The sequence below is a fragment of the Herpailurus yagouaroundi genome, unplaced genomic scaffold (genome assembly GCF_014898765.1).
Source record: "Herpailurus yagouaroundi ecotype Mexico unplaced genomic scaffold, PumYag 188, whole genome shotgun sequence".
Classification (NCBI taxonomy): domain Eukaryota; kingdom Metazoa; phylum Chordata; class Mammalia; order Carnivora; family Felidae; genus Herpailurus; species Herpailurus yagouaroundi.
In genome coordinates this window covers 6,483,322-6,509,095 of record NW_024412419.1, presented here as the reverse complement: position 1 = coordinate 6,509,095, position 25,774 = coordinate 6,483,322, and the positions used below count along the sequence as shown (strand labels likewise).

At 43.7% G+C, this 25,774-nt stretch overlaps 1 protein-coding gene across 4 annotated transcripts in view; it reads left to right on the top strand.

The window, feature by feature from the left end:
• The window catches only part of MBOAT2 (membrane bound glycerophospholipid O-acyltransferase 2), a 130,591-nt gene extending 115,402 nt beyond the window's left edge, over positions 1-15,189 (top strand). For 3 of the 4 annotated variants that reach the window (XM_040496019.1, XM_040496016.1, XM_040496017.1), the window contains 5 exons: positions 546-649; positions 4,246-4,310; positions 5,935-6,067; positions 8,474-8,625; positions 10,860-15,189. In XM_040496019.1, the coding sequence (XP_040351953.1) occupies positions 546-649; positions 4,246-4,310; positions 5,935-6,067; positions 8,474-8,625; positions 10,860-11,085 (680 nt within the window). In that variant the 3' untranslated portion in view covers positions 11,086-15,189. The remainder of the gene's footprint in view (positions 1-545; positions 650-4,245; positions 4,311-5,934; positions 6,068-8,473; positions 8,626-10,859) is intronic. The other variant, XM_040496018.1, reaches the window with a different exon arrangement.
• Positions 15,190-25,774: the final 10,585 nt, after the last annotated feature.

Here is a 25,774-nt window from a genome sequence, read left to right as displayed (position 1 = left end):
CTTGAGGAGATGCAGTTAAAGACCAATTAGGAACATTAGTCATCTATTAGAAGACACAAACCTTGCAGCTCGTATCCTAAATACAAGGATACATCCTACAAACTGTTAGGATGGCCTAAAAACTGGCTCAAGGCCCATTTTATTATAATATCAGATAAAAATGAGGATAAATCTACTTTTACTGTTTAAGAATAAAAGATCCTAGGGGCGCCTGGGTGGCGCAGTCGGTTAAGCGTCCGACTTCAGCCAGGTCACGATCTCGCGGTCCGTGAGTTCGAGCCCCGCGTCGGGCTCTGGGCTGATGGCTCGGAGCCTGGAGCCTGTTTCCGATTCTCTGTCTCCGTCTCTCTCTGCCCCTCCCCCATTCATGCTCTGTCTCTCTCTGTCCCAAAAAATAAATAAATGTTGGAAAAAAAAAAAATTAAAAAAAAAAAAAAAAAAAGAATAAAAGATCCTAGTATGTGATAAACATGTACCTTCTGAGAGAACGTGGTAGATTGTTACATAGGTTTTTCATACCTTCTTTTTCACTTTGTTTATTGCAGCGGATGCTATTAATAATGCTGCGGGCTTTGGTTTCAGAGGATATGATGAAAATGGAACGGCTCGTTGGGACTTAATTTCCAACTTGAGAATTCAGCAAATAGAGGTTAGTAAATCATTAACAAGTCAGTTACCCTATGATACTTTACGTACCCCACTTTGCTTTTACAGGTCATGACGCGATGTCCCAAGAGTGATGTTGAAGGCTTTTTAACAATAATAACTTATTTTTCCATTCAACCAATATTTGTGGGTTGTCAATCATGTGCCCCAGGCCCTGGGGATCTAGCGGGTAAGATTGGTGTGACCTGGGCCCTTCGATCGTGGGGCTTTAATCTAGTGGGTGCTACAGAAGGGTAGATTGGGGTCAGAGGGATATAGGGTGTGTGGGGGCTACAAGATAAGGTCCAACTCAGATGAGGTAGCTCAGGGAGGGGTCCTGAAGGAAATAGTCTTAAGCTGAGTCCTAAATGATAAGGAGGAGGTTGCCAGGCACTCCAAGTAGAGGGTGATCAACCTGAGAAAGGATTTGTGGCTCATGTTGGGTCATAACAGAGGGAGTAGTGACTGGAGACTGGAGACACAGAAGCCAAGCCGAGATACTTTCAGAGGCCGTATTAAGAGTTTTGAGCTCTCCTAAGAGCGATGGAGTGTGGTGGATGGGTTTTATGCAAGTGAGGTGGTCACAGCTGTGGTTTAGAAGGGTCTGGCTATGTTAGGTAGAATGAGTTGCCCTCGTGGAACAGAGTGGTCTGTTAGGAGGGTGTTGTGTTAATCCAAGGTGATGGTGACCTAGAGTAGGGACAGTGGGGCCGGAAAGACATAAGCACCTTGGAGCACTGAGATTCAGCAGAACCCGGTGATGTGCTGGCATCAGCAAGAGAGAATGAGTTATAAATTGGGACCAGATATCTGGCTTAAACCAGTTTTATGGCGATGCCTTTCCCTGGGAGAAGGAACAAAGAACAGGTACAGGTTTGAAGGGGAAGAGACTGTGTGTTCAGATTTCAGACTTAACTAAGTTGTCCGGCAGACAAACCAATGATCAGACACTAGCTGCAACATCTGAGCTGGAGATCCTAATTGGGGAACTAGAAGCGTGTAGCATTTCAGGTTTTGGGGGGAAACCACGAGAGTAGCCATGAGAGAGCAGCGAGAGACCGAGAAGGGATGTGAACCCCCAAGGAGCACCTGTGCCCTTGGCTGGACAGAGGAAGGCAGGTCAGGAGAAGGAGCCAGAGAAAGGAGAGGAAAAGCAAAAGTAGACGTTGCTTTGCAAGCCTGAGAGAATTATTCCAGCAGTGGCAATTACCAAAACCTAAGGTGAAAAGTTGACTGACAACTTGATAGTGAATGGGTCAGGCTGGACCTGCCGCTGAGCCTTACCGTCACTGAACGTTCTTCACAAAAAGTGGGACAGTCAGTCATTAAGCGCCTGTGGAGGTGATGCCATAGGAAACACAGCACCGTCTTTCAAGTACTTTGCCAATACAGTTCAACGTGGTTAGGTCTCTAGATCTTTCTAAATGTAGTTTAGAAAGTATAGAGAAGTAAGTTAAACGCTGGATCCAGAAGCGGGAAATCTACAGGACAAAGGACCCAATTTCCCCCCACAAGTAAATGCCACAGAAGATTGAGGGTAGGGAGGGGCCGCTACAGATTCAGAGAGCAGAGCCAAACACATCATTGCACACTTGTTTGCACCCTCTGAAAAGACCAACTGGAAAACCATGTTTTTAAACATTCGGGATATTTGGCCACAAAATGAGCATTAAATGATATTAAGGAGTTAATACTTAGTTTTGTTAGGTCCGATCTTGGTTTTTTGAAAGTCCAGTAAATTCTGAACTATGTACAGGTGAAATAAGATGTCTGATACTTGCCTTGAAATTTTCCTACGTTGTCAGTAATGAAAATGGGGAAGGGGAAGGAAAAGCGTAAAGTGTGGAAATTGAGTGATGAATGTATGTATGGCAGTGTTTCTAACTTTCTGTTCATTATCGCCACCCTGAGGAGGTTTTGAGACATGTGTCACCTCATCAACCCCCCCCCCCCGTGAACTTTAATACTGCATACACGTATGTCCGTTTATATATCATGTATATACACATATGCTTTTATACATAAAACGAGTAAGCCTTTTTTGCCCCCAAGAACCAGTTTTCATCCTCTTGGGGGCAATATCGCCCTTGGTGAGAATGCATGGTCTAAGAAAAAGTAAAGAAGGGGCCGCCTGGATGGCTCAGTCGGTTAAGCATCCGACTTAGGCTCAGGTCGTGATCTTGTGGTTCTTGAGTTCAGAGCCCCACATCGGGCTCTCTGCTGTCAGCGCAAAGTCCACCTCAGATCCTCTCTCTCCCTCTCTCTGCCCCTCCCTTGTTGTGCTCTCTCTCTCTTTCTCTCAGAAATAAATAAACATTAAAAAAGATTTTTTTAGAGAAAAAATAACGAAGAAGGAGCTAGTTTCCTGAAGGAGGGGAGGGTGATCAGGGTTGGATGCGACTGAGATACGGGCAGTAAGAGCAGGACTCAAATGCCAGCAGCTGTAACACCTGGGGGTTGAGTGATGATTTTGGTAATGGTTTCATGGGAGGGATAAGCTATAGAAGCCAGATGATACAACTCTTAGGCATTTATTACCTGTACAAGGAAGGAGGGTAGAGATAAGGCCATAGCTGAGGGGAACAGGTGAAGGCGAGAGTTTTGTTTAATTTGTTTTAAAACGGAGAGATTGAGGGGTGCCTGGGTGGCTTAGTCAGTTAAGTGTCTTGACTCTTGGTTTTGGCTCAGGTCCTGATCCTATGGTTCATGGGATCAAGCCCTGCATTGGGCTCCAGGCTGAGTGTGGAGCCTGCTTGGGATTTTTCTCTGTCTCTTTCTGCCCCTCCCATGCTCGCATGTGGGCTTGTGTGCACGTGCATGTGCACTCTCTCAAATAAAAAAAAAAAAAGTATGGATTTAAGACAAGTCTCAAGTGTTATATGATATTCTGCACTTGGATTCAGAGGTTATAAGTAGAGAAGACGGAAAGTACGGTTGATCTGGGACTCGGAGTTTGATAAGCAGATGAATTAAAAGGAAGAAGAAACAAACGCATCAAGAATTTTGATGAGCGTAATAAATACTGCACCAGTCTAAATGGTGAGAAGGAAGTGAAGACATAGGAGGAGACACTTGCTTAGGGAAGAAGTAGAGATGGGAGACCAGACCTCCTTCTGAGGTCAAGGGGGAAGCTTTTATTGGGAGAAGCTCGAGTGGAGAGGCTGGGAACGTGGATAGATGGCAGTAGTTCGGGTGAGGCCAAGGTTCCAAGCAGCCACAAATGGTGGCTGAAGAGGCGTGGGGGTGACGGAATGGAGAGGCTGTGGCTCGATGGGACGTCCAGTCCCCAGTGAAAGCGTCATGGAAGGGTCATGGAAAGGTCATTTACATATCAGGAATGTCTTTGGGATAATTCCAGGACAACGCCTGTAGATGTTAACATATAGGAGAAAATGGGATCATCTCGTAGATGTCCTCTCTGAGAAGCAAGTTTTTTATTTATACAAGCACATTACTGTATTAGAAAAGCAAATATTAAGGAAATAAATCAGTATACCGTCAGCATCAAGTACTTGATTTTTAGCACAACAACATGTTATTGCTTGTATCTAAACCTTCATTATTTTGTTGGCCAAAGAAAAAGGTTCTTTTGTTTTTCAGATGTCAACAAGTTTCAAGATGTTTCTTGATAATTGGAATATTCAGACAGCTCTTTGGCTCAAAAGGTATGTTCCTTCAAGAACAGTCTTTAGCTGTGCTATGGTGTCTAATACTTGAGGTTGAGTTTCACTGAGTTCAGATTCTTGATTCAATAACAGTGTGTTGAGTGACACTGACCTTGGTGTTAACCAGGAAATACTGTTAATGTCTTCCAACGCAAGAGTCTATCGAATCTGAGAACTGTGTTGGCCTGAGTGGTGAATGTTTCTATCCCGGGCTTCTCAGTCCGCCTTCCCAGGCATCTTTCTGAGATCGCCAGTGTCCTCCTACTCTCATTGGTTGGAGATTTGGTTAAATAAAACAGAGTAACTGTACAACCACTGTCCAGATGCCCTAGATTGTCCACAGCAGTTCCAGTTGCAAACATATTTCAATTTGACAGATCTTTCTGTATGTTAGGCACAGGATATAACGATGAGTAAGACAGAAAGACCCAACCTCTGCAGTCAAAGAATTCACGATCTTGTTAAAAACACAGCAGCGTCACCTGCGCGTTCCCTGTAGCCCTGTAGCGAGGAAGAGCGGAGAGAGAGAGAGCAGGAGCGGCGAGGCACAGGGGGAGAGGAAGTGCTGGTGCCAGGATCCGTGACGAGGAATTCGTCACACGGCCGAGGGGGAGCCACAGGCAGCCCGAGTGGGGCAACATTTGTAAAAGATGAAGTTAGGGAGTTGTACAGAAAGTCCCAGGGACTCTGTCTCCTTGTTCCCAGTGAGATACGTTGCTGTATCTCGAGTTTATTTTATGAAACGTTATGGCTCTAAGCACTGTGTAAAGCAGCCTTTTTTGGGAGTGTCCTTTATTTCATGGCAAGTTGCATATCTTTCTGCCTTGAGATACCCACCATATGACATTGTCGCTTTGTGGTACATTGCAGTCTCCCCAGTGGCTACATATTTTCTGAACTAATCTGTGTGTGGTTGTTGTTGTTGTATTTTATTTTATTATTTTTTAAAATGTTTATTTCTTTATTTTTGAGAGAGAGAAACAGAGCATTAAGTGGGGGAGGGGCAGAGAGGGAGCCCAGAATCTGAAACAGGCTCCTGGCTCAGAGCTGTCAGCACAGAGCCTGATGCGGGGCTTGAACCACAAACCATGAGATCATGACCATGAGATCATGACGAAGTCGGAGGCTTAACTGACTGAGCCACCCAGGCACCCCTTTGTTGTATTTTAAATTTGATAACTTTTGGGGGCACCTGGCTTGCTCAGTCAATGGAGCATGTGACTCTTGATCTCACGGTCGTGAGTTCAAGCCCCGCATCGGGAGTAGAGATTACTTACTTACTAAATAAATAAATAAATAAATAAGACACCTTTAGAAAGTCTTACTTTCATTTGAGTTCTCTACCATGTTACAGGGAAATTTTAGACTAAGCACATTGAAGTTTTTTGGTAAATAGTATAGATTTCTTTACATGTACCATAAAAAGATGAAAATCAAATTTGTTTTCCTAGATCAATAGGAATATCTAATAGCCTTCACCTCCCTGAGGTCACAGGTCAAGTTGTGGCCGACGCTAAGTTGCGGTTGTTTTCTTGGTTGCCCTGGGCCATGTCGGCTGAGAAAAGAATGATCGCTGTGGGCTGTGTGAACTCTAACCACTCAGTGTGGTGTTCATGGTTTCCAGGGTGTGTTACGAACGAGCCTCCTTGAGTCCAACCATCCAGACGTTCGTTCTGTCCGCCATCTGGCACGGGGTTTACCCGGGGTATTACCTGACGTTTCTCACGGGAGTGGTGATGACACTGGCAGCACGAGCCGTGAGTATCTAGAACCCCACGTCGTCCTCGAGGGGGAGTCCACGTGAGTGGGAGGAGGAGGCCGAGCTCACCCTCTCCCCTAAGGCCTCATTCGTGTGGCCGCAGATGGAGCCGTGCTCTGGTTAGAAGCGAGGGGGGTGCCTGCCGTGTTTGTCCAGCGCTCCTGCGGGAGGGACCTGCACAGCGTTGGTTGTCTTTACGCGGTTTTCTGAACGAGAGCTAAAACCTGTGTTAAATAAAGATGGGTTCATTTCACAAACGTTTCCCGAGAGCTGTCCCCGATGAATCCTCCTTTAGGTGAGGAGGGGAGCACGAAGACCATGGACAGAGCCGGTGGGCCATCCCCGGGTGGCGGGTGCCAACGTTAGAGACAGGACACAGTTCTTTAGAGTGTTGGCTTGGTTGGAACCTGGAGTCATACTTCGGGAAACAGTTGAGAAATCAGGTTGGTGACATGGGTGGGCAAGGAAGGACAGTTCAGTGTGAGTCCTTGAAAGTGACGTGACCAAAACAGTGCTCGAACAGGCTTCTCCCAGCACGTACAGGTGAGGAGGCCTCATTTAACAAACTAGCAGAGATTTAGTCAGTTTTCAGGTCAATTTTCAGGTGGGGGTACATATGTGCATATGTACAGCACGAGGCATATATGATAGATCCCGTGGGCTTTATAGATAGTAAGTAACATAGTTGTTTAGAGGTGAAAGAAATCCCTTTTGGCTGGGTTGACCAGAGGTGGCCTCATTAGGGAAGCGTGGTTGGATTAGGGCTTTGGAAGATGAAGGTCGTTTTAAATTTTTTTTTTTTTTTTAACGTTTATTTATTTTTTGGGGACAGAGAGAGACAGAGCATGAACGGGGGAGGGGCAGAGAGAGAGGGAGACACAGAATCAGAAACAGGCTCCAGGCTCTGAGCCATCAGCCCAGAGCCTGATGCGGGGCTCGAACTCTCGGGGACCGCGAGATCGTGACCTGGCTGAAGTCGGACGCTCAACCGACTGCGCCACCCAGGCGCCCCTATGAAGGTCGTTTTAAAAGTGAGCCAAGTTTGGTGGGGGTAGAACATGACACGGTAGGCCAGGAGATGACATTCTCGAAACCAAGTTTGGAAGTGCCAGTGTGTTTGGAAACGAAAAGTAAACCTGGTTGAAGCAGAGACTTTGTGAATCCCTAAACGGTGGATAATTCTGGAAGGGGAAAGGAGTGCAGGGGGCGGAGGGAGGAGGGCATAATAGAAGGACTTGAGAGACGAGGAGAGGGCCCAGCCCTCATGCCGCCTGCAGCCCGGGGAGTCCGGGAGGGAGATGACCGGTGGAAAGCCGTGCTTCAGGAGAGTGGATTTGCCCCTGGTGGTCGGGGGCGGGGAGGGTGGGTAGGTGCTGCACGGGGAACCAGGCAACGTGGTCGGTGTCGGGGCTCGTTCTGGCCACTGCGAATGATGGTCTCGCTGTAGGGAGAGCCGTTAACCACACACCAGGTCACTTCTGAGAAACTCGGTGGTATCCTCACGGGGCCGTGTTTCACCTCTGAACATATGAGACAAGAAAAGCAGGGAAGATGATCGTAGGAAAGAGGAAATGATGTTTGGTTAAGTTTGCACATTTCAAAACTGAAATGTTTTGACTTTTTTGGAAGCTAAAAAAAATGTTTGAATAGTGGTTATTAGGAAACACCTATTTTGAGAATGTGTGTCGTTGCCATTTATTCTAAGTGTGTTTGGCCTGAGCTCAGTGTATGATCTTCACTTGTATTTCACAAACCCAGGGCTTCAAGAAGAGGAAGGATGTCTCATTAAGTCATAGTAGGAAACATTGAAAACAGACAGAACTTTATTTATATACTATACCAAATATGATTTAAAGAGCTCTAGGCAGTGTTATTTTTAACTTTGGGGGAAATTAAAAAAAAATTTTTTTTTAACGTTTATTCATTTCATCTTTTTGAGAGACAGAGAACGTGAGTGGGGGAGGGGCAGAGAGCGAGGGAGACACAGAATCTGAAGCAGACCCCAGTCTCTGAGCTGTCAGCATGGAGCCCGATGCGGGGCTCGAACTCACGGACCGCGAGATCATGACCTGAGCCGAAGTGGGCCGCTTAACCGACGGAGCCACCCAGGTGCCCCGGGAAACTTTTAATTTTAATACAACTTCAAATCTCCAGAAGAGTGGCAAAGAACTCCTACATGCCTTTTACCCACACTCCCACATTTTGCTCTCTCCATATTTTTCACAGATACATGTATTCGTTTTTGCCAAACCAACTTTTCCCGTAATGGCAGCACCACCTTAGACTTGCACCAGCAACGCGTGAGAATGTCAGCCACTGCACGTTCTTGAAGCAGTGGATGTAGTCAGTGTGATTCTGTAGCAACATTGAAGATAAAGCACATATTTTTGTTTCTTTATTTCAGATGAGAAATAACTTTAGACATTATTTCATCAAACCTCCCCAGCTTAAATTATTGTATGATGTTATAACGTGGATAGTGACTCAAATAGCAATAAGTTACACAGTTGTGCCATTTGTACTTCTATCTGTAAAACCGTCATTCATGTTTTACAGGTAAGTGTCACTCTTAAAAATATACCAGTGGGAATAACTTTATTATTATTATTATTATTATTATTATTATTTTAATGCTTATTTATTATTGAGAGACAGAGACAGAGCATGAGCAGGGGAGGGGCACAGAGAGGAGGAGACGCAGAATCCGAAGCAGGCTCCAGGCTCCGAGCTGTCAGCACAGAGCCCGACGCGGGGCTGGAACTCACAAACCGCGAGATCATGACCTGAGCCAAAGTCAGACTCGGCTTAACCGACTGGGCCACCCAGGCGCCCAGGAATAACTTTATTTTTAAGAGCAAGCTCTTTGCTATTGGGTAGTGTAAAAAAAAAAACATGCCCTAGCCTTACTTTCTGTAGTTAACTTTTTCATCTTAAACCAAGCAGTCCCAAGATTTTTATGGAATGATTCACACCACTTAACCCTCACACGAATATGACTTAAGACATGTGCCAGCTGGGCAGCCGCTGCCTCAGGTCTCGCAGAGGTTTAACTAGAAAATGTAGCTGTTCTTTTTACACCTGGATGGTAACTGGACTCACCGTGGGAATCCTTTCACGATGTGTGCATGTATCGAATCATCATGTTGCACACCTGAGGCTACTGTAACGTATTAGGTCAGTTGTACCTCACTTAACCAAATAAAAGAAGCAGCATCCGGCTAGATGTGGCCCGTGGGCTGGAGTTTGCTCACCCCTGCCCTGGGGTCAAGGGCTAGGAGTTTATAAGCTGGAGCAAAGGCTTTTGTGTCTCTCGGGATATTCTGGGAGTGGAAGCAAAATAATATCTTCCAGATAATCACGAGTAAGTATTGGTTGAGTCTGTGCACCAAGAGTTCGGGTTGTCAGACTGTTAACTCCAAAAAGGAGAGGATAGGCGAACTTGAAATAAGATGAACAATCAAAAATAGGACAGAGCAGTTTTAAAATGTAGTTTGTTCTTAACAAGGGATTGTTAACCCTTTTCATTGCTTTAGTCAAAGGGAAATAGATTACTTGTATTTCATGAATTTGTTCCCTTCTTACTCTTTTATGTTTCACGGGTACTTTGTCTTCTCTGTATTATGGAAACTCTTGTCTTAAATTCCATGTTTTTTTATTTTTTATTTTTTATTTAAAAAAAAAATTTTTTTTTCAACGTTTATTTATTTTTGGGACAGAGAGAGACAGAGCATGAACGGGGGAGGGGCAGAGAGAGAGGGAGACACAGAATCAGAAACAGGCTCCAGGCTCTGAGCCATCAGCCCAGAGCCCGACGCGGGGCTCGAACTCACGGACCGCGAGATCGTGACCTGGCTGAAGTCGGACACTTAACCGACTGTGCCACCCAGGCGCCCCTAAATTCCATGTTTTATCTCTTTATTGTCTCCCTCACCCACCAAATTCCGCTCTCGCTGTGTCAGCGAGATCTTTGAGATCAGACACTTCATCTTTCATAAAGTCCTCATTACCCCAGTGTTTAGAAACGGCAACACAGAACGCGTGGTCAAAAATTGTTGAATGGAATATGGCGACACATACGGACAGACATTAAGGAACTCCACTAAAATGTCCCCTTTTCACAGAATGATTACTTGTTTTTGAATGTGATCGAGCTGTTGGTTAGATTTTCTATCCCAGGTACTTTGTTCATGATCACTTGAACTTACAGCTAAAAAAGTGGCCTCGGTCGCACTTGATTTATACTTAATTTCTGGAATAATACCTCTAATAATATTCTTAATAATGTGACTTTCCTTTATTATATGACAGTGACCATCAAGAGGCAGTATTATCTATTACTCACATCACTGGAATATTTGTAACTTAATCAGGGGCCGTAAACAGCAGAGGAGGCCAGAGCATTTAAGGTCTTTATTATCTCTGCCTTCCCTTTGTTCACTCAGTGTTCGATTCTGTGGATTTGCGAGATTATTCTTAGGTCGCTGCAGCTGCTAATAAGTACCTTTTTGTTTTTGCTCTGTGTAGCCATGGACTTATGACCCTTACAGAGGAATGTGATGTGATACCTAGTGTCATGCTCCGAAGCGGTCTGGGCTTATATGCTGCTTTCTAAAAACTCACTAGCATACGCCTTAGAGCTGCATCTCATGGGGCAGGGGTGGGACAGGAATGCAAGAGATGTGGTGAATGCACACATCCTGAGTGGGGCCTGGGACATTTTGACGAGTGTGCAGTTGCTAAGCATCCGTGATCAAAATCTAATAAAGTAAATTCTGTTTTTTTTCTTCTAGCTCCTGGTATTACGGCCTGCACATTGCTGGTATCTTAGTATTATTGTTGTTGCCGGTGAAAAAAACTCAAAGAGGAAAGAATACACAGGAAAATGTTCAGCTGGCACGATCCAAAAAGTTTGATGAAAGAGAAAATTCCTTGGGACAGAATAGTTTTTCCACAACAAACAATGTTTGCAATCAGAATCAAGAAATAGCCTCTAGACATTCATCATTAAAACAGTGAAGGGGAAAATATGCTGACGGCTATTTTTTCTATGTTAACAGAAACCACTCTTAGCACCTTTCAAGGGATTTGTGTTTGTTTGAAAAGAGATTAAGTGGGGGGACATCTGACAGATCTAGGTAGGGAATTTCCTGTATAGCAGATTGGAAACGGAGTGAATAACCCCTCCCAGGCCATGTCCCTGTGGGCCACGCCTTATATAAAAATATTTCCATTATTTCAATGGGCACTCAGGACCTCAGCATATGTCCACACGGTCATATGTGTGCCCTGTTGCTGAATGTATGTTGCGTATCCCAAGGCACCGAAGAGGTGGACAGGTAATTGTGTCAATCTGGATGATTGAGAGAAATTAACTTTTCCAAATGAATGTCTTGCCTTAAACCCTCTATTTCCTGAAATATCGTTCCTAAATGGTATTTTCAAGTGTAATATTGTGAGAACACTGTTTCAATATTTGATGTTATATGCTGTAAAGGAATTCTGGAGGAATTTTGAAACAGGATATTTAAGATGTGGATACTTTAAAAATGCAATAAACATCTCAGTATTGGAAGGGTTTTCTTAAAGTATCTCAGATGACTACAGTATGTAGCGAAACCGCAAACAGGACCGGATGCCAAATTATACGTAGCTTATTTTCCTGGAGAATTTAATTACTTTGTGTCAGTCAGAGCCCGTCAAGGAAGAATTTCTTCAACACAATTAAAGGTGGGTAATGGGATATTTTAAGTTTATTTTCTTAAAAAAAAAAAAAAAGGCAAGAGAAGATGACAAGGGAAGGAAGGAAGGCATGAATGAAGGAGGCCCCACGAGGACTGGCGTAGAGCCTGCTGGGATGGGGCACAGGTGCACCGTGTAGGTACCACGTGCTCCGCAGACGTGCTTTTCACCTTTACTTATCTGAGTTCTTTGTGATTATGTAAGACATCGAAATGTAATAACTTTTTAATGTGGTGGACTTTGAAATGAAATTTATCAAGCATAAATTATATAGGATTGTTAGAGGGATCCTGAAAACAATAGTGGTGGATTGTGTGAGGGTTATGGAAGAGAAATCACTGAGTAAGGTGACTGTCTAGTCACTTTCTTATCCTTAACAGCTTACTTCCTATTTGGGAAAGTTTTAGGGAGATGAAAGCTTAAAGTTGTGGGGTCTGGCCCACATTTTTAGAAAATAAAATAAATCAGTTTCCAGACTCTTAAATTCTTACATTAAAATGTTGCTCTTCGCTCTTTTTAATGAGTTTTAGGTTCTGTAAGTAGAAGAGTATGCTTTTATCTTACAGGCCATTTTCCCCATAATTGATCTCACCTTGAATTACTAGATGTCTCCTTTAATGCCACAGTCTGGTGACGGGCGTGGTAAGCTGAAAGCAGAGGAGGGGACTGCGAGACCATCCTGGAGTGTAGGGCTTCGGCTACAGATAGTGAATCACGGGATCATGGGGTTTGAGAGAAGAGCAGGGGACACGGGCCTTCTGACTTCACCTTTATTTGACCAGTCTTTGATTTGACTTCACCTTTATTTGGCCAGTTCATTTCCTTTCTGCCTTACATTTTTAATGCAATGCAAATTGGTTAGGTGTGGTGTGTGTTTTATTTTTGTCGTTAGTAAGTTTGTAAGTGAAGTTAAAGCAGAACCCCTATCTGGCTTGAGCTGCGCAGTATTTCATTTAAAGAGAAACAGCAAGCGTCCTTGGAACTGGTGAGGTCTCAGTCAGCAAAAACATCAGCGTATCTTTTTAGAACTTTAGAAATATCCTGGTCTTTGTTTATAGCAAATGTGGTTGTTTTTCTAAAGGTAAGATTTTTCCACCTGCTGAGGTCAGCCATACCCTGCTACTTACTTCCCAGGAAAGGACAGATAGCTAAATAAATTTTCTCTGTTTTCCCATGCATTGAAATTAAGCTAGCTGTGTCACGTGAGACGATGGAAAAGAATAATCATGGAAAATATCTGCCCCCGAAAGGTCTCCTTAGTTTAATTACTGCTGCAGAGAATCTGATCACTATTTTTCAAAAGTAAACAAATTCAGGGTTTAAAGGACAAGTCTAGGCATGTCATAAATGAAAATAAGAGAGCTTAATAAAACTTTTTTTCAGCCCACCTCCAGCCATTAATAAATAATAACTGTTTATTTTTATCACCTATGTCATTTCTCTGCCTGTAAACCTAAAATCATTGTTACCTGTTTCTTGTTCAATGAATGTCCTCATGGTGTTGCCATCCAGGAAGCAAGATGATTGAATACTTTTCCAATTACTTTGAAGATGATACATTATCTATACAGATTGACTGATTTTCATCCCTTTGGATCAACTAGTTTTTTGGTTTTTGTATGAAATGGTTTTAGGATAGCTTTTCTCTAATTTTGTAGAAATTCTCATAAGTATGTAATCTAGAAAAACTAAAGAAATCTAATTCTCGACTTTTCTTCTCAAGAAGAAACACTTTGTGCTGTGTGAAATGACTGTATCTACTTGGAGTGTTGTAAGGATTAATACTTCTACTTGAAGTGGAAACTGGTATATCTCTACTACTGTTAAGTATAAAGGGATTCATTGTACTATGTGCTTGCTTCTTTTTTAATCAACACAGTAAGATTCAGTCCATATTTATATTATTTCTCCACTCTTCAGTTGTCATGAAACTACTCCAGAGATGATCGGTGAACATCATTATTATACTACTCAGGGAAAAAAAAAAAAAGGGGAACAAAAACATTATTCTTCCCTCAATTTCATTTTCTTGAAACAGTAACAGTTAATTTGATGTATCTCAGTGATCACCATTTTACAAGTAGCTTACTCTCAGTTTTAAAAATGAGCATTTTTATTGGAACTCAGGGTAATTGGAGAAATGTATGCAGCTTCTAAAACATCCAGCATAGTAGAGAAGGTTTTCTTTGGCTTCAACAATGTCCAGCCACCACTTTCGCCACCACCATACTTTTGGTTAAGAAGTGTTTGTGTTATTGACCCCTGCCGTGTGTGACAGGCATATGCAGGATTTCCATAGATAACAGTTTTCAGGAAACTTTGCAGTACAAAGAGTGGTTCTTTTTTAAAGAGTGAAGGTAACGCACATGGAAACACTGATTGTCCTGGGAGATCTGTTCATCTGGCTCTGTTATTAAGGAACCTTAGGATCTGGGCAAGTTGCCTGTCCTCTGGATCAGAGTTTCTTAATAAGAAATTAAAGGATCAGTTCTAAAAGTTTATGACCAGTCGATTTGTAATGAATGGAAGCCATTAGCAAGATGTGTAGGAGTCACGGACAAAGGCAGATTCACAATCAGAACTATTGTCATGGTCATTTACTTTTATTACTTGAGCAGCTCCAAGCCCAGACTTTTCAAAAGGTTTTCTTGGCAACCGAGGAAAATCTTTCAATCCCTTAAATCAGAAGGCGTGGCAGCATAACCTTTCTACTGAATATAGCCCTTCACATGAATCCTTGATCATGAAATAGTCTCTAGTGAAGGAAACAGATCTTCCTTTTGCTTTCTCTGCTTGTTTGTTCATTTGTGCCGTGTGAAATTGAAGGTGATCTGTCCTAGAATGTGTCAGTGCAGCCCACCAAGTTTACTGGACAGGGTTTACCACTTTAAACTACAGAAGACATGTTAAAACTCGGCCGTGAAAATAATGACAAAATTTATACTTTTATTCAAGGACTAGATTGTGTTTAGGACAAAAAAAGTCTTTCCTATTTAAAATTCATGCCCTGTAAATTTTAGTTTGTATATTCACAATCCACTTGGGCACTTAACACTTTTTTGTTTCCTTATTATAAACTTCAAAATCATTACTTACTTGATGTTAAGGGTTCTCCGTTAAAACTGAAAGAAAAAATTACTTGAGAGAATAGTTGTTTCAGAATGGTGCCTGCTGTTGCGTCAATGGAGGACTTGTCCGGAGTTTTACATCTAAACCGGTATTTGATGGAGTTTCGTTCACCCACTGGTGGTCTATCCTGGCTGAAATTGAGTACATCAGATTTCACATAGGTGCGGAATTCTATGTAACACTGTGAAATGTAATCTTAACTGCCCTCAAGTACCTTATTAAACTCTTCCTCTGAACCAAGTGTACATTTAAGGAATGGCTGATCATTTATACGAGTACCTTAGATGCAGAAAGTTCCTTCTGCAGCCGTCCTCGTGAGAGTGGGTTCGTATCCGTGCACGCTCCTAATGCTGAAGGAAAAGATTGGCTAATCTGTACCTGAAATTGGGATTGGAAAGATCAGAGAGTAGAGGGTCTCCACAGTGTGTTTCTGCAGCACCGCGTAGTCAAATCTATGTATAGTGACTCTCGTTACTGAAGAGAATTTACAATGAAATTTTCCATGTTGGTGTTTTATAGGAATGCTCTTATAATCAATGACTAGGCTGCTTTTTTGAGGCTCTCATTGTATAGAGGATGCAGCCAGTTACATTTTAATCAGTGGGCTGCTTATTAATGTTTTTATATGTTTTAAAATAATATTTATTTTAATAGATTTTTAACATGGAAATCCCAGTAAACAACTGACAAGCTCTATAGTTTATTGATTGGGAAGACTTTCTGAAATGGCGCCTGAAGACACATTTTTATGCCGACTGATTTGTCTCACCTTTAGAATTAATGATACCTGTCTTCTTTTAGAAAACCTTTTATAAAGCAAAACCAAACCAAAATGACCCCAAGACTCTATGTCCTAGAAATAACAACATAAAGAAAGATCCATGCGGAATCACTGTCTAAAGCTGAAGTCCGTGATGCACGGCCATCTCTCCGCTCACGTTTCGTCAGATTTTGCTGCCGCAGAAAGAAATGGAAATAAAATGAAAAACCAAAAGATACAGAGCAACACCCAACACAATGACTAGCCATTTTCTTAATAACATGTTTCAAGTGGAGAGAGTAACTAGCTACCTTTTCCTGGAGTCGTAAATGACTGTGCCCTGGCCAGTCTCTATTTTGGGGTAACTTCTCCGAGAAATTAACTTGGTAATATCGCTTTTCTGTCCTTCACCGCTAAAGGACACCCGTGAAGAGTTTGACAGACTTCAACATCTGCCCCCTTCCCAGTTTTAAGTATTTTTGGTTCTGTATGTGCAGATTGGTCAACAAAGTACCTTTGCTCCTGACTTTGTGTCACAAGGAGAAAGGAATCAAACACCCCACACAGACATGTTCCAAGCCAAGCTTCGTCTGTCACCTATGCACGACCGCCTCTCGGAACCAGAAAGGCACCGCGTGAAGCAGTAGGAATGACACTAGAGATAATTCAGGTGGAACGAGAGAAACCCTTCTACGTGCAGAGGGAGACCGTATGAGCTCATTCCTGCCTGCCTTGAAGAGTCGTATCTTGACCTGTGCCTAGGAGCGGTCGGACATCGTCGCCCGAACATGGGGAGGGGGCCCCAGCTGTAACAGCCGGTTTTTGTCGTCTGCCTTCCCCGGGTAAGACTAGAATGTGGCGTTCTGTGCTTTTTTGTTTTTGTTACTCCAAAATATTTTTTTAAAGAAGGGTTATTTTTCAACAGATCCGTAAACTATTTCTTGTTGTATGGTTCTCAGTTTGAACTCCCGCTGTGTCGGTTACACTGTGACGTGATGATTTCATAACCCCTCCTTTCCAGTCCGTGTCCCTGGCGCTGCTGGCTTATTGCTGGGTTTTACAGATGTTTTTAACTTGCGTATAAATGTTTTTTTTTTTCTAATTTCTGTGTCTTTCAAACTAATTAAACGGTAGTTTAAAAATATGTGTGTGTGTGTTTGCTAATTTCTGAGGCTTTAAATTCCATCTATAGAAGTGAACTCCAGGCCTTTCACCTCAGGAGAGATCATGGTCTTTCGTTTACTAGGGGATTCTTCAACATGATGATTATATTCTAAGGAATCATTAACTCTTTAATCGCTTACAGATGACTTAAAACATTGCAAGGACGTGGATGGAGCTAGAGTGAATGTATTATGCAGAGTGAAATAAGTCAGAGACAAATGCCATATGATGTCACTCGTGTGGAATTTAAGAAAACAGATGAACATATGGGGGGGGGAATAAAAGAGAGGGAAACAAACCATGAGAGACTTAAGGATGGAGAACAAACAGGGTTGCTGGAGGGAGGTGGGGGGATGGGCTAAATGGGTGATGGGCATTAAGGAGGGCACTTGGGATGAGCACGTGGTGTTATATGTAAGTGATCAATCACTGAATTCTCCTGAAACAGTGCACTTGTATATTAACTAACTGGAATTTAAATAAAAATTTGAAAAGAAAAATACTTAAATTGTAGTCACATAAACACTTTGGAAGGCAATTAAAACAACGTTAAGTTAGGGGCGCCTGGCTGTCTCAGTAGAGCATGCGACTCTTGATCTCGGGCTTGTGAGTTCAAGCCCCACGTCGGGCATGGAGCTTACTTCAAAACACAAATCCCTCAAGTGAGTGTACCTCTCAAGTGAGACCTCAAAACACAAACCTCTCAAGTGAGAGCACCAGGGCTCCCACTGGGTTCCTGTGCCTTGATTTCAGACTCCAGGGAACTGTGCGTCCAGAGGCCCCTCTAGATTCTGTCGTGAACCACCATGGGAAAAACGTCTTCCGCTAACCCTCGTACGAAGATGCCAGGCTGGACACCCCCAAGTAAGCCCGTCCTGGTACTTGCTCACTGGGAAGGCCTTAGACTGTGATGGCAGGTTTAATGACTCCCTTTTGAGATTCAGGGCTGTGCTGACATTGGGCCACGACCACGAGTGGTAGGGGCACCGCTCCTGGAGTTGCCTGCCAGCCCAGCACATCCCTCCCAAACACAACAGCTTGGGTAACATGCTTTGCGGGAAGGAAGGCCCGTGGAAGGGCTCCTATTTTATATGGATAAATATTGTAATAATGTATTTTGTATTCGTTCTTTGAACTATCCATTCCATGATTCATGAGTTCCTACACTTGCGGGGCAACTGAAAACTAAACCATGGCCCTTGGCTTCAAGAAGCTAGTAAGTGATTACCATACAGTACAGGAAGAGCTTTATTATAGGCATGCACAAAGGGGCCTCTGGGACCAGGTGGAGGGGGGAGCTTGGGAAGACTCTGGGACAGCTGTGCACAGGGTTTGTGAGGAAGTGTTTTACTGGCGGAGAAAGATGTGGGAGGGGCAATAACTAGAGGAAGAAAAAAAGCATATGTGGAGAATTTTCTAGCATTACACACCCATAGACGAAAACGAACAAGGTTAAATCCACTATGTGCCAACTATCCAACACTAACTTGTCTTCCCCCAATTAGGAAAGGAATAATAGGAAGACATGGAGTTTAGACCATTTTTTTAAAATAAAAAAATAAGGGGCGCCTGGGTGGCGCAGTTGGTTAAGCGTCCGACTTCAGCCAGGTCACGATCTCGCGGTCCGTGAGTTCGAGCCCCGCGTCGGGCTCTGGGCTGATGGCTCAGAGCCTGGAGCCTGTTTCCGATTCTGTGTCTCCCTCTCTCTCTGCCCCTCGCCCGTTCATGCTCTGTCTCTCTCTGTCCCAAAAATAAATAAACGTTGAAAAAAATAAAAAAATAAGACCTTATGAAATATTTCAAGCATATAGTTCACTACAGAACACAATTAATAGACACTCATGTGCCCACTGCTGACGTTGAACAAATGTTTTTGCTTTGCCACATTAGGTTCAAAATTTGTCTTTTTAAAAAAAATTTTTTTAAGTGTATTTACTTTGAGAGACCGTACAAGTGGGGCTGGGGGCAGAGCGAGAGAGAGAGAGAGAGAGAGAGAGAGAATCCCAAGCAGACTCCATGCTGCTGGCTGCAGAGCCCGATGTGGGGCTCCAGCTCATGAACCGTGAGATCGTGATCTGACCTGAAAGTAAGAGTCAGATGCTGGGGCACCTGGGTGGCCCAGTCGGTTAAGTGTCTGACTTTGGCCCAGGCCATGATCTTGCAGTTGGTGAGTTCGAGCCCCACCTCCGGTTCTGTGCTGAGAACTTAGAACTTGGAGCCTGCTTTGGATTCTGTGTCTCCCTCTTTCTCTGCCCCTCCCCCACTTGTGCTCTGTCCCTGTCTCTCAAAAATGGACAAACATTGAAAAACACTTCTAAAAACTCAGACACTTAACTGAGCTACCCAGGCGTCCCAACCTTTTTTTTTTTTTTTCTTTTTTTCTTAAATAAAAAGCATATCGCACATAAGGCCAACATACCTTTCTCTTCTCCCTCCTTTAGAAGTAACAGCTACATCAGTATGAGCCTCTTTTTGTCAGCTTTTTGGTTGCCTTTCTTTCTTGTAAACCTAGCTACATGTCTTTAAAAACATTTTTATGTTCAGGACGCCTGGGTGACTCAGTCGGGTAGGTGTCCTGCTCTTTGGTTTTGGCTCAGGTCGTGATCTCATGGTCTCGTGGGTTCAAGCCCTGCATTGGGCTCCTCGCTCTCCCTCTCATGTTGTCTCTGTATCTCTCAAAAATAACAAATAAACATGAAAATATTTTTAAAAATTTTGCGTTCTGTTTTGTATGCTTTTCTAGGTGTCTATAGCAAGACCGTGGCGTTGGCTCATTCAAGCTTGTTGCTATAGGCAGATGTCGGCTCAGATTGTTAATGTCATTAAAATACTGCATTTCTCTTTACCGGTAAGCTCTTTTCTATTTTCTTACTACATTTCTTTTTCAAATGTGCTTTGTTTTGTGCTCATGTCCTGCAGAGCAATTCCGGTGGCATCCATTAGCATAGGCTGAGACTCGCCACCAGCCGAGGGCAGGCCCAGATCTGCCGGCCAGGGCTGAGCGGGGTGCCCTGTGCCCAGGAGACGGATGCCATTCACTGGTTGCCATCCTTTTTCGTGGGGTGGGTAAGAGAGTACTGTGACGAGCCCAGCCTAAGATCTGAGCTACCGTCAGTGGGGAAGGCCACCGCCCCCCACCTGGAGACCGGGGGCTCCTGAGACCACGAGGCCCCTCCAGCTGGCCAACTGGACCACCAGCACCTCAGGAAAGCTGAGTTCCTGTTTGTCACCCCACACCTTTTAAATGCATGAGTCGCCTGCTCTCAGGAAGAATGTTATAAACACATTGCCTCGGGATCGAGCTGCTGCTCCCTCCCATCCCCGCCAAAAACAAAAAAAACACACAAGTACTGGAAAACCATCCCATAATCCACAGCCTTTACAATAAAGCTTAAAAGAGCAGTCAACATAGGACCTGTGTTTCCTCACTCGTTCCCAACCCTCTGCTGAACACCATGTGAGGGTCATTTTTGATCTCTGTTGCTGACTGGGGTAGTTGGTTTTCCATTTTCGTATCACATGATCTTTGCAGCATTGGGCTCTGCTGACCAGTCTCTTCTTGAGATCTCTTGTGGGTTTTTTTGTTGTTTTTTTTTTTAAGTTTATTTATTTATTTTCTGGCAGGGGGAGAGAGAATCCCACGCAGGCTCCACACTGTCAGCGCAGAGCCCAACACAGGGCTTGAACTCATGCACTGTGAGATCACGACCTGAGCTGAAACCAAGAGTCAGACGCTTACCCCACTGAGCTACCCAGGCGCCCCAAGATCTCTCACCTTCTATCCTCTTGCTTCTGCCTCTGGCTGATCGCTGTCTGCTGAGATACCACACCCTGTTCCCCCGTTTACACCCTTGTTTACTCTAGTTCCTCAGTGCCTGTCCCGCCTCCTGGGCAGGTCTGTCTCCCAGCTTCCTCTCCCTCCCTCCTTCTCCCGCATCTGGCCAATATGCATGCAACTCCCACCTCAAAATCACAGGCACCTCAAATGTAGGACCTCCAAATCCATCACCCAGTTTCATCACCCGAAACTTGTGATTCCTCTCGTAATGCCTGTCCCATTCACTATCACAGACATTTCCCTGGCTACCCAAGTCAGGAACGCGTGCACAACCCGTAGCCTTCCTTACCCACCGCCACATGTCTGCAACTTCCGCGTGTGCTACCTCCTGCGCAGTTGACTCCCCGCGGCCCCAGCCTCCCCATTTCCCACCTAGGTGGTAACCTTGCTGATCTTGCACCGTCCAGGCAGGCCTTCCTCCAATCCGCCCTCTAGAGCGCAGCCTTGGGCCGTCTTTGTAACATCAACCCATGTTTTATGTTCCTCGAAAAGGAAGCTGTTCCCCGAAACCTTTATGATAAATTCAAACTCTTAAGTATGGCATACATTCTACGATCCAACCCCCGCTTATCCTGCGCCGTGCTTTTCTCTCCTGATTTCACGCCCCTCCCGATACACACGTACTGCCATGGACTGAAGGTGTCCCCCATGAGATTTACGTTGAAATCCTAACCCGGAGGTGATGGTGTTAGGAGGTGGGGCCTTAGGTCATGAGGGTGGGGTCCTCAAAATGGGATCAGTGCCCTTATTAAAGAGACCCCAGAGAGCTCCCTGGCCCCTTCCATCGTGGAGGACACAGTGAAAAGTCAGCAGACTGCAACATGCAGGAGGGCCTCTCGCCGGAACTTGACCTCACTGGCATCCTGATCTTAAACTTCCAACCTACAGAACTATGAGAAGGAAGTTTCTGTTGCTTATAAGCCACCCGGTCTACGGTATTTTGTTAAAAGCCCCATCGACTGAGACACTCACCTTTGTTATGCTTCAGCCTTGTTGGATAATTATACTTCCCCCAATCTCTCTCTCCTGCCTCCTAGCCTGTGTACCTGCTGTTCCCTTTACCCAGGATTCCCCTTCATACCACACCGCCCCGACCTGTGCTGCCTAGCTAACTCTGGTTTCATCATCAGGATACAGCCTCGTTGTCACTAGCAGGAAATGTTCGATAAGCTAATATTACGTGCCAGACAGAATGATGAGGACTAAGCGTTCAGACATGAGCCACTTCTCTCTGGGCCGAGGCGTGAGCCGGGGAGCTGCCTGAAGCCAGCATTCCCGGCTTGCCGTGCTAGTATTTGAAATGTTCTTCCCATCCTTAGACGTGTAAAATTGTAAGCGGAAGATCTACACCTGGTCAAAAAGGAAGTTCTCTCCGGCAGGCACATCGTAGTGGAGAGACATTCTACGAACTACCAGACCAGTATTCTTCAAAACTGCCAAGGTCGTCAAAAATAAGAAAGGTCTAAGAAATTGTCACAGTCAAGAGAGCCTAAGGAGACACGATGACTAAATGTCACATATCCTGCGTGGGATTCTGGGACAGAAAAGGACATTAGGACGAAAGAAAGGCTAAGGAAATCTGAATCAAGTGTGGGCTTTAGTTAATGATAATGTGTCAGCATTGGTTTATAGTTATGACAAATGTACTAAGATAAGATGTTAACAGTTGGGGAAGCATGTGGGGTATGTGGGGACTCTTAATCTCAGGGTCGTGGGTGTGAGCCCCATGTTGGGGGTAGAGATTACTTAAGTAAATTAATTAAAACTTGAAAAAAAACTATTCTAAAATAAAAAGCTTATATGTACATACACACATGTATGTGTGTGTCTGTGTGTGTGTGTGTGTGTGTGTGTGTGTAATAGTGCATTGGTAACTCTATGCTAAATCACTGAGATTTAGAGTCTCTCAGTGATTTAGCATAGAGTTACCAATGCACTATCATGCACTAGAATTTTTTTTTTTTTCTGGATCATACAACATAGAATTCATCAAAATCCCTGTGCTTTTAGGACAGTACTTTAACTGTAGCAATGCTCCAGTACTGATTACAGACCAGAAGTAAGAACGTGGGCTAAGGTCATGGAAAAAGTGCAAGGTGGTGTCAGAACAGATGGAACCTGTATACCTGGGGGAGTAACAGGCTCCGAAGCACGCCCCCTGGCGGCCTGACTTAGAACGGCAGACAAGATCTTTGTTGGAAGGCAGGCCAGGGACCTGGGAAGCCAGAGTGTGGGCAGGTTCTTCTGTAAGGATATTGAAATCATCAAGGATCATGTGGTGGAGAGAGTGACAATACTCAGGTTCTAATTTTTTTCAGTAGGGAGTGACCCAGGGGAGTCTGTAGGTGTCAACAGCAAGGAGGGATGGCATGAGCTTCTAAACGCTAGGGTTTTAGGAAGGAAGCAGAGACAATTTTTTGCAGGTGACAATGAGGAGGAAGGAGGGCACCTTCCTCATCTCCAGGGTCAGTGATGAGAGAGGGAAACCAGCTAACACTTAAGATGTCTGCAAGGACAGGTATGATCTCAAGAGAGAGAAGGGTTTTCATTAGAGCAAATGTCGAAGGGAAGCAATTGAGGAAATAGGGGATATTTTACTAACAATGTGCCATAAATTCCGGGACAGTGCAGTTTCGGGGGAGGAGGGAGGGTGTGGAAGAGAGGCCGTACAGAGCGGCATGGGGATAGCAAGTTTTCCTCTTCCAATACTGATGAAAACAGAGATGATTTGGCAAACATAAATATACTGAAACGCTATCTTCTAGATGAGAGAAACTTCCGGGCAATCACTGTGGCAGCATGAAGTTTGGACTGTTTAGCCATTTGTACAGGAATTTCCACCAAAAAGCACCACCAAAAATACCTACTCACATTGTGGTTTATGGGTCGAAATTCCTAATGGAATAAAATGTCAGGAGCACATGATTATTGGAATAAAATTCCATAGTTCTTCATTATTAGTCAGTTTCTCTTTGAGCAAACTGATTCAGAAAGTCAGATGATAGTCATTTGGGCCGTTTCCTTACATCGGAGGTATTTTGAATCATCCTATTGTCTGCTTTTCTGTTATTCTTGATAAAAGTTAATAAAAGTTTTCATTAATTTCATATGTTTATGGCCTACCTGTGCCCCTGGAGGAAAGTTACTTTCAGGAAAAGACTGTGCACCAGAATAGAAGAGAAGTACAGTGACTCACTCCCTTACTGCCTCGAGTACACTGATAAATGTAATTTGACCACTTCTTTTCTGTTTTTATGGGCTGGAGTGGGTTTCAGTGAACGTACGGCTTATTTCATCTGCAGATTAACCACATCCTTGAATTCTCTCTTCTCTTCTTCCTGTTGCCCCTTTAGGTAGACTTATTAGATTGGTAACATGAAGATGTGCCCTGCTGGTAGCCTAGTTTGGCTTTATTTTTTTTTTTATAATTTTTAAATTTTATTTAAATCCAAGTTAGTTAACCTATAGTGTAGTAAAGGTTTCAGGAATAGAATTTAGGGATTCATCACTTACACAGAACACCCAGTGCTCATCCCAAAAGTTCCCTCCTTAATGCCCCTTGCCCATTTAGCCCATCCTCCTACCCAACGCCTCTCCAGAAACCCTCAGTTTGTTCTCTGTATTTAAGAGACTCTGATGGCTTGCCTCCCTCTCCTTTTTATCTTATTTTTCCTTCCTTTCCCCTATTTCATCTGTTTTGTTTCTTAAATTCCACACCTGAGGGAAATCATGTGATATTTATCTTTCTCGGACTGATTGATTTCACTTAGCATAATATATCTCTAGTTGCATCCACATTGTAGCAAATGGCAAGATTTCTTTTTTTTTTTTTTTTTTTGATCACTGAGTAATATTCCATCGAGTATATAGACCACATCTTCTTTATCCATTCATTGGTCGATGGACATTTGGACTCTTTCTATACTTTGGCTATTGTTGAAAGTGCTGCTGTAAACATTGGGGTGCACGTGCCCCTTCGAATCGCTATTTTTGTATCCTTTGTATAAATACCTAGGAGTGCAATTGCTGGGTTGTAGGGTAGGTCCATTTTTAATTTTTTGAGGAACCTCCATACTGTTTTCCAGTTTGCATTCCCACCAGCACTGCGAAGGGATTCCCCTTTCTCTGCATCCTCACCAACATTTATTGTTTCCTGAATTGCTAATTTTCTTGTTTGACTTTAGTCGCCCTGCAAACAACTAAAACTCAAAGTCTTTTTCATATGAACTGATAATGAACTGTTATAACTTTCTTTCCTCCAGTTCTGTCCCTCTTTCTGTCTGTCTCTCCCTCTGTCCCCACTCCATCTGTACACAGGATTTTACATTTGCCCCTCAGCTCTGCCTCTCATTTCTGTTCTTAATGCTGTGTTCCAGAATATTCCTTTTCTTTCTGGTGCATCTGAGGGTGAAAGAGACTTCCTTCTGTGTGTGTGTGTGTGTGTGTGTGTGTGTGTGTGTGTTAATGTAGAGGGAACATACTAATTAGTCAGGGAGGAAGCTGGCAAAGATACTAACAGAAGTGACAGTGACACCATCATTAATTAAGGCAAAAAAAAAATGACATCTCAACAGCATCCCTGTTATCCCCTCTCCTTTTCAGTAATGGACGTTTAAAGCAACAACTTTGGTTGGGCCACCTGGGTGGCTCAGTTGGTTGAGTGTCCCACTCTTGATTTCAGCTCAGGTCATGATCTCATGGTTCGTGGGATCGAGCCCCACGTTGGGCTCTGTGCTAACAGCATGGAGCCTGCTTGGGATTCTCTCTGCCCCTCTGCTTGCGTGTGTGCTCTTTCTCTCTTTCTCTCAGAATAAATGATAACTTACAAAAAAACAGGTAATAACTTTGGTCAATAAAGTTTTTGTTTCAAGTCTATTTAGAAAGTTAAAGAACTCTCTGTGGTGAGATTGGGAGAGATACCTCTTCAGGTTTTTTGCATTTTCCAAATTCTTCATAATGAACACATGCTCCTTTTTTTTTAAAAAAAAAAATTTTTTTAACATTTATTTATTTTTGAGACAGAGAGAGACACAGCATGAACGGGGGAGGGGCAGAGAGAGAGGGAGACACAGAAT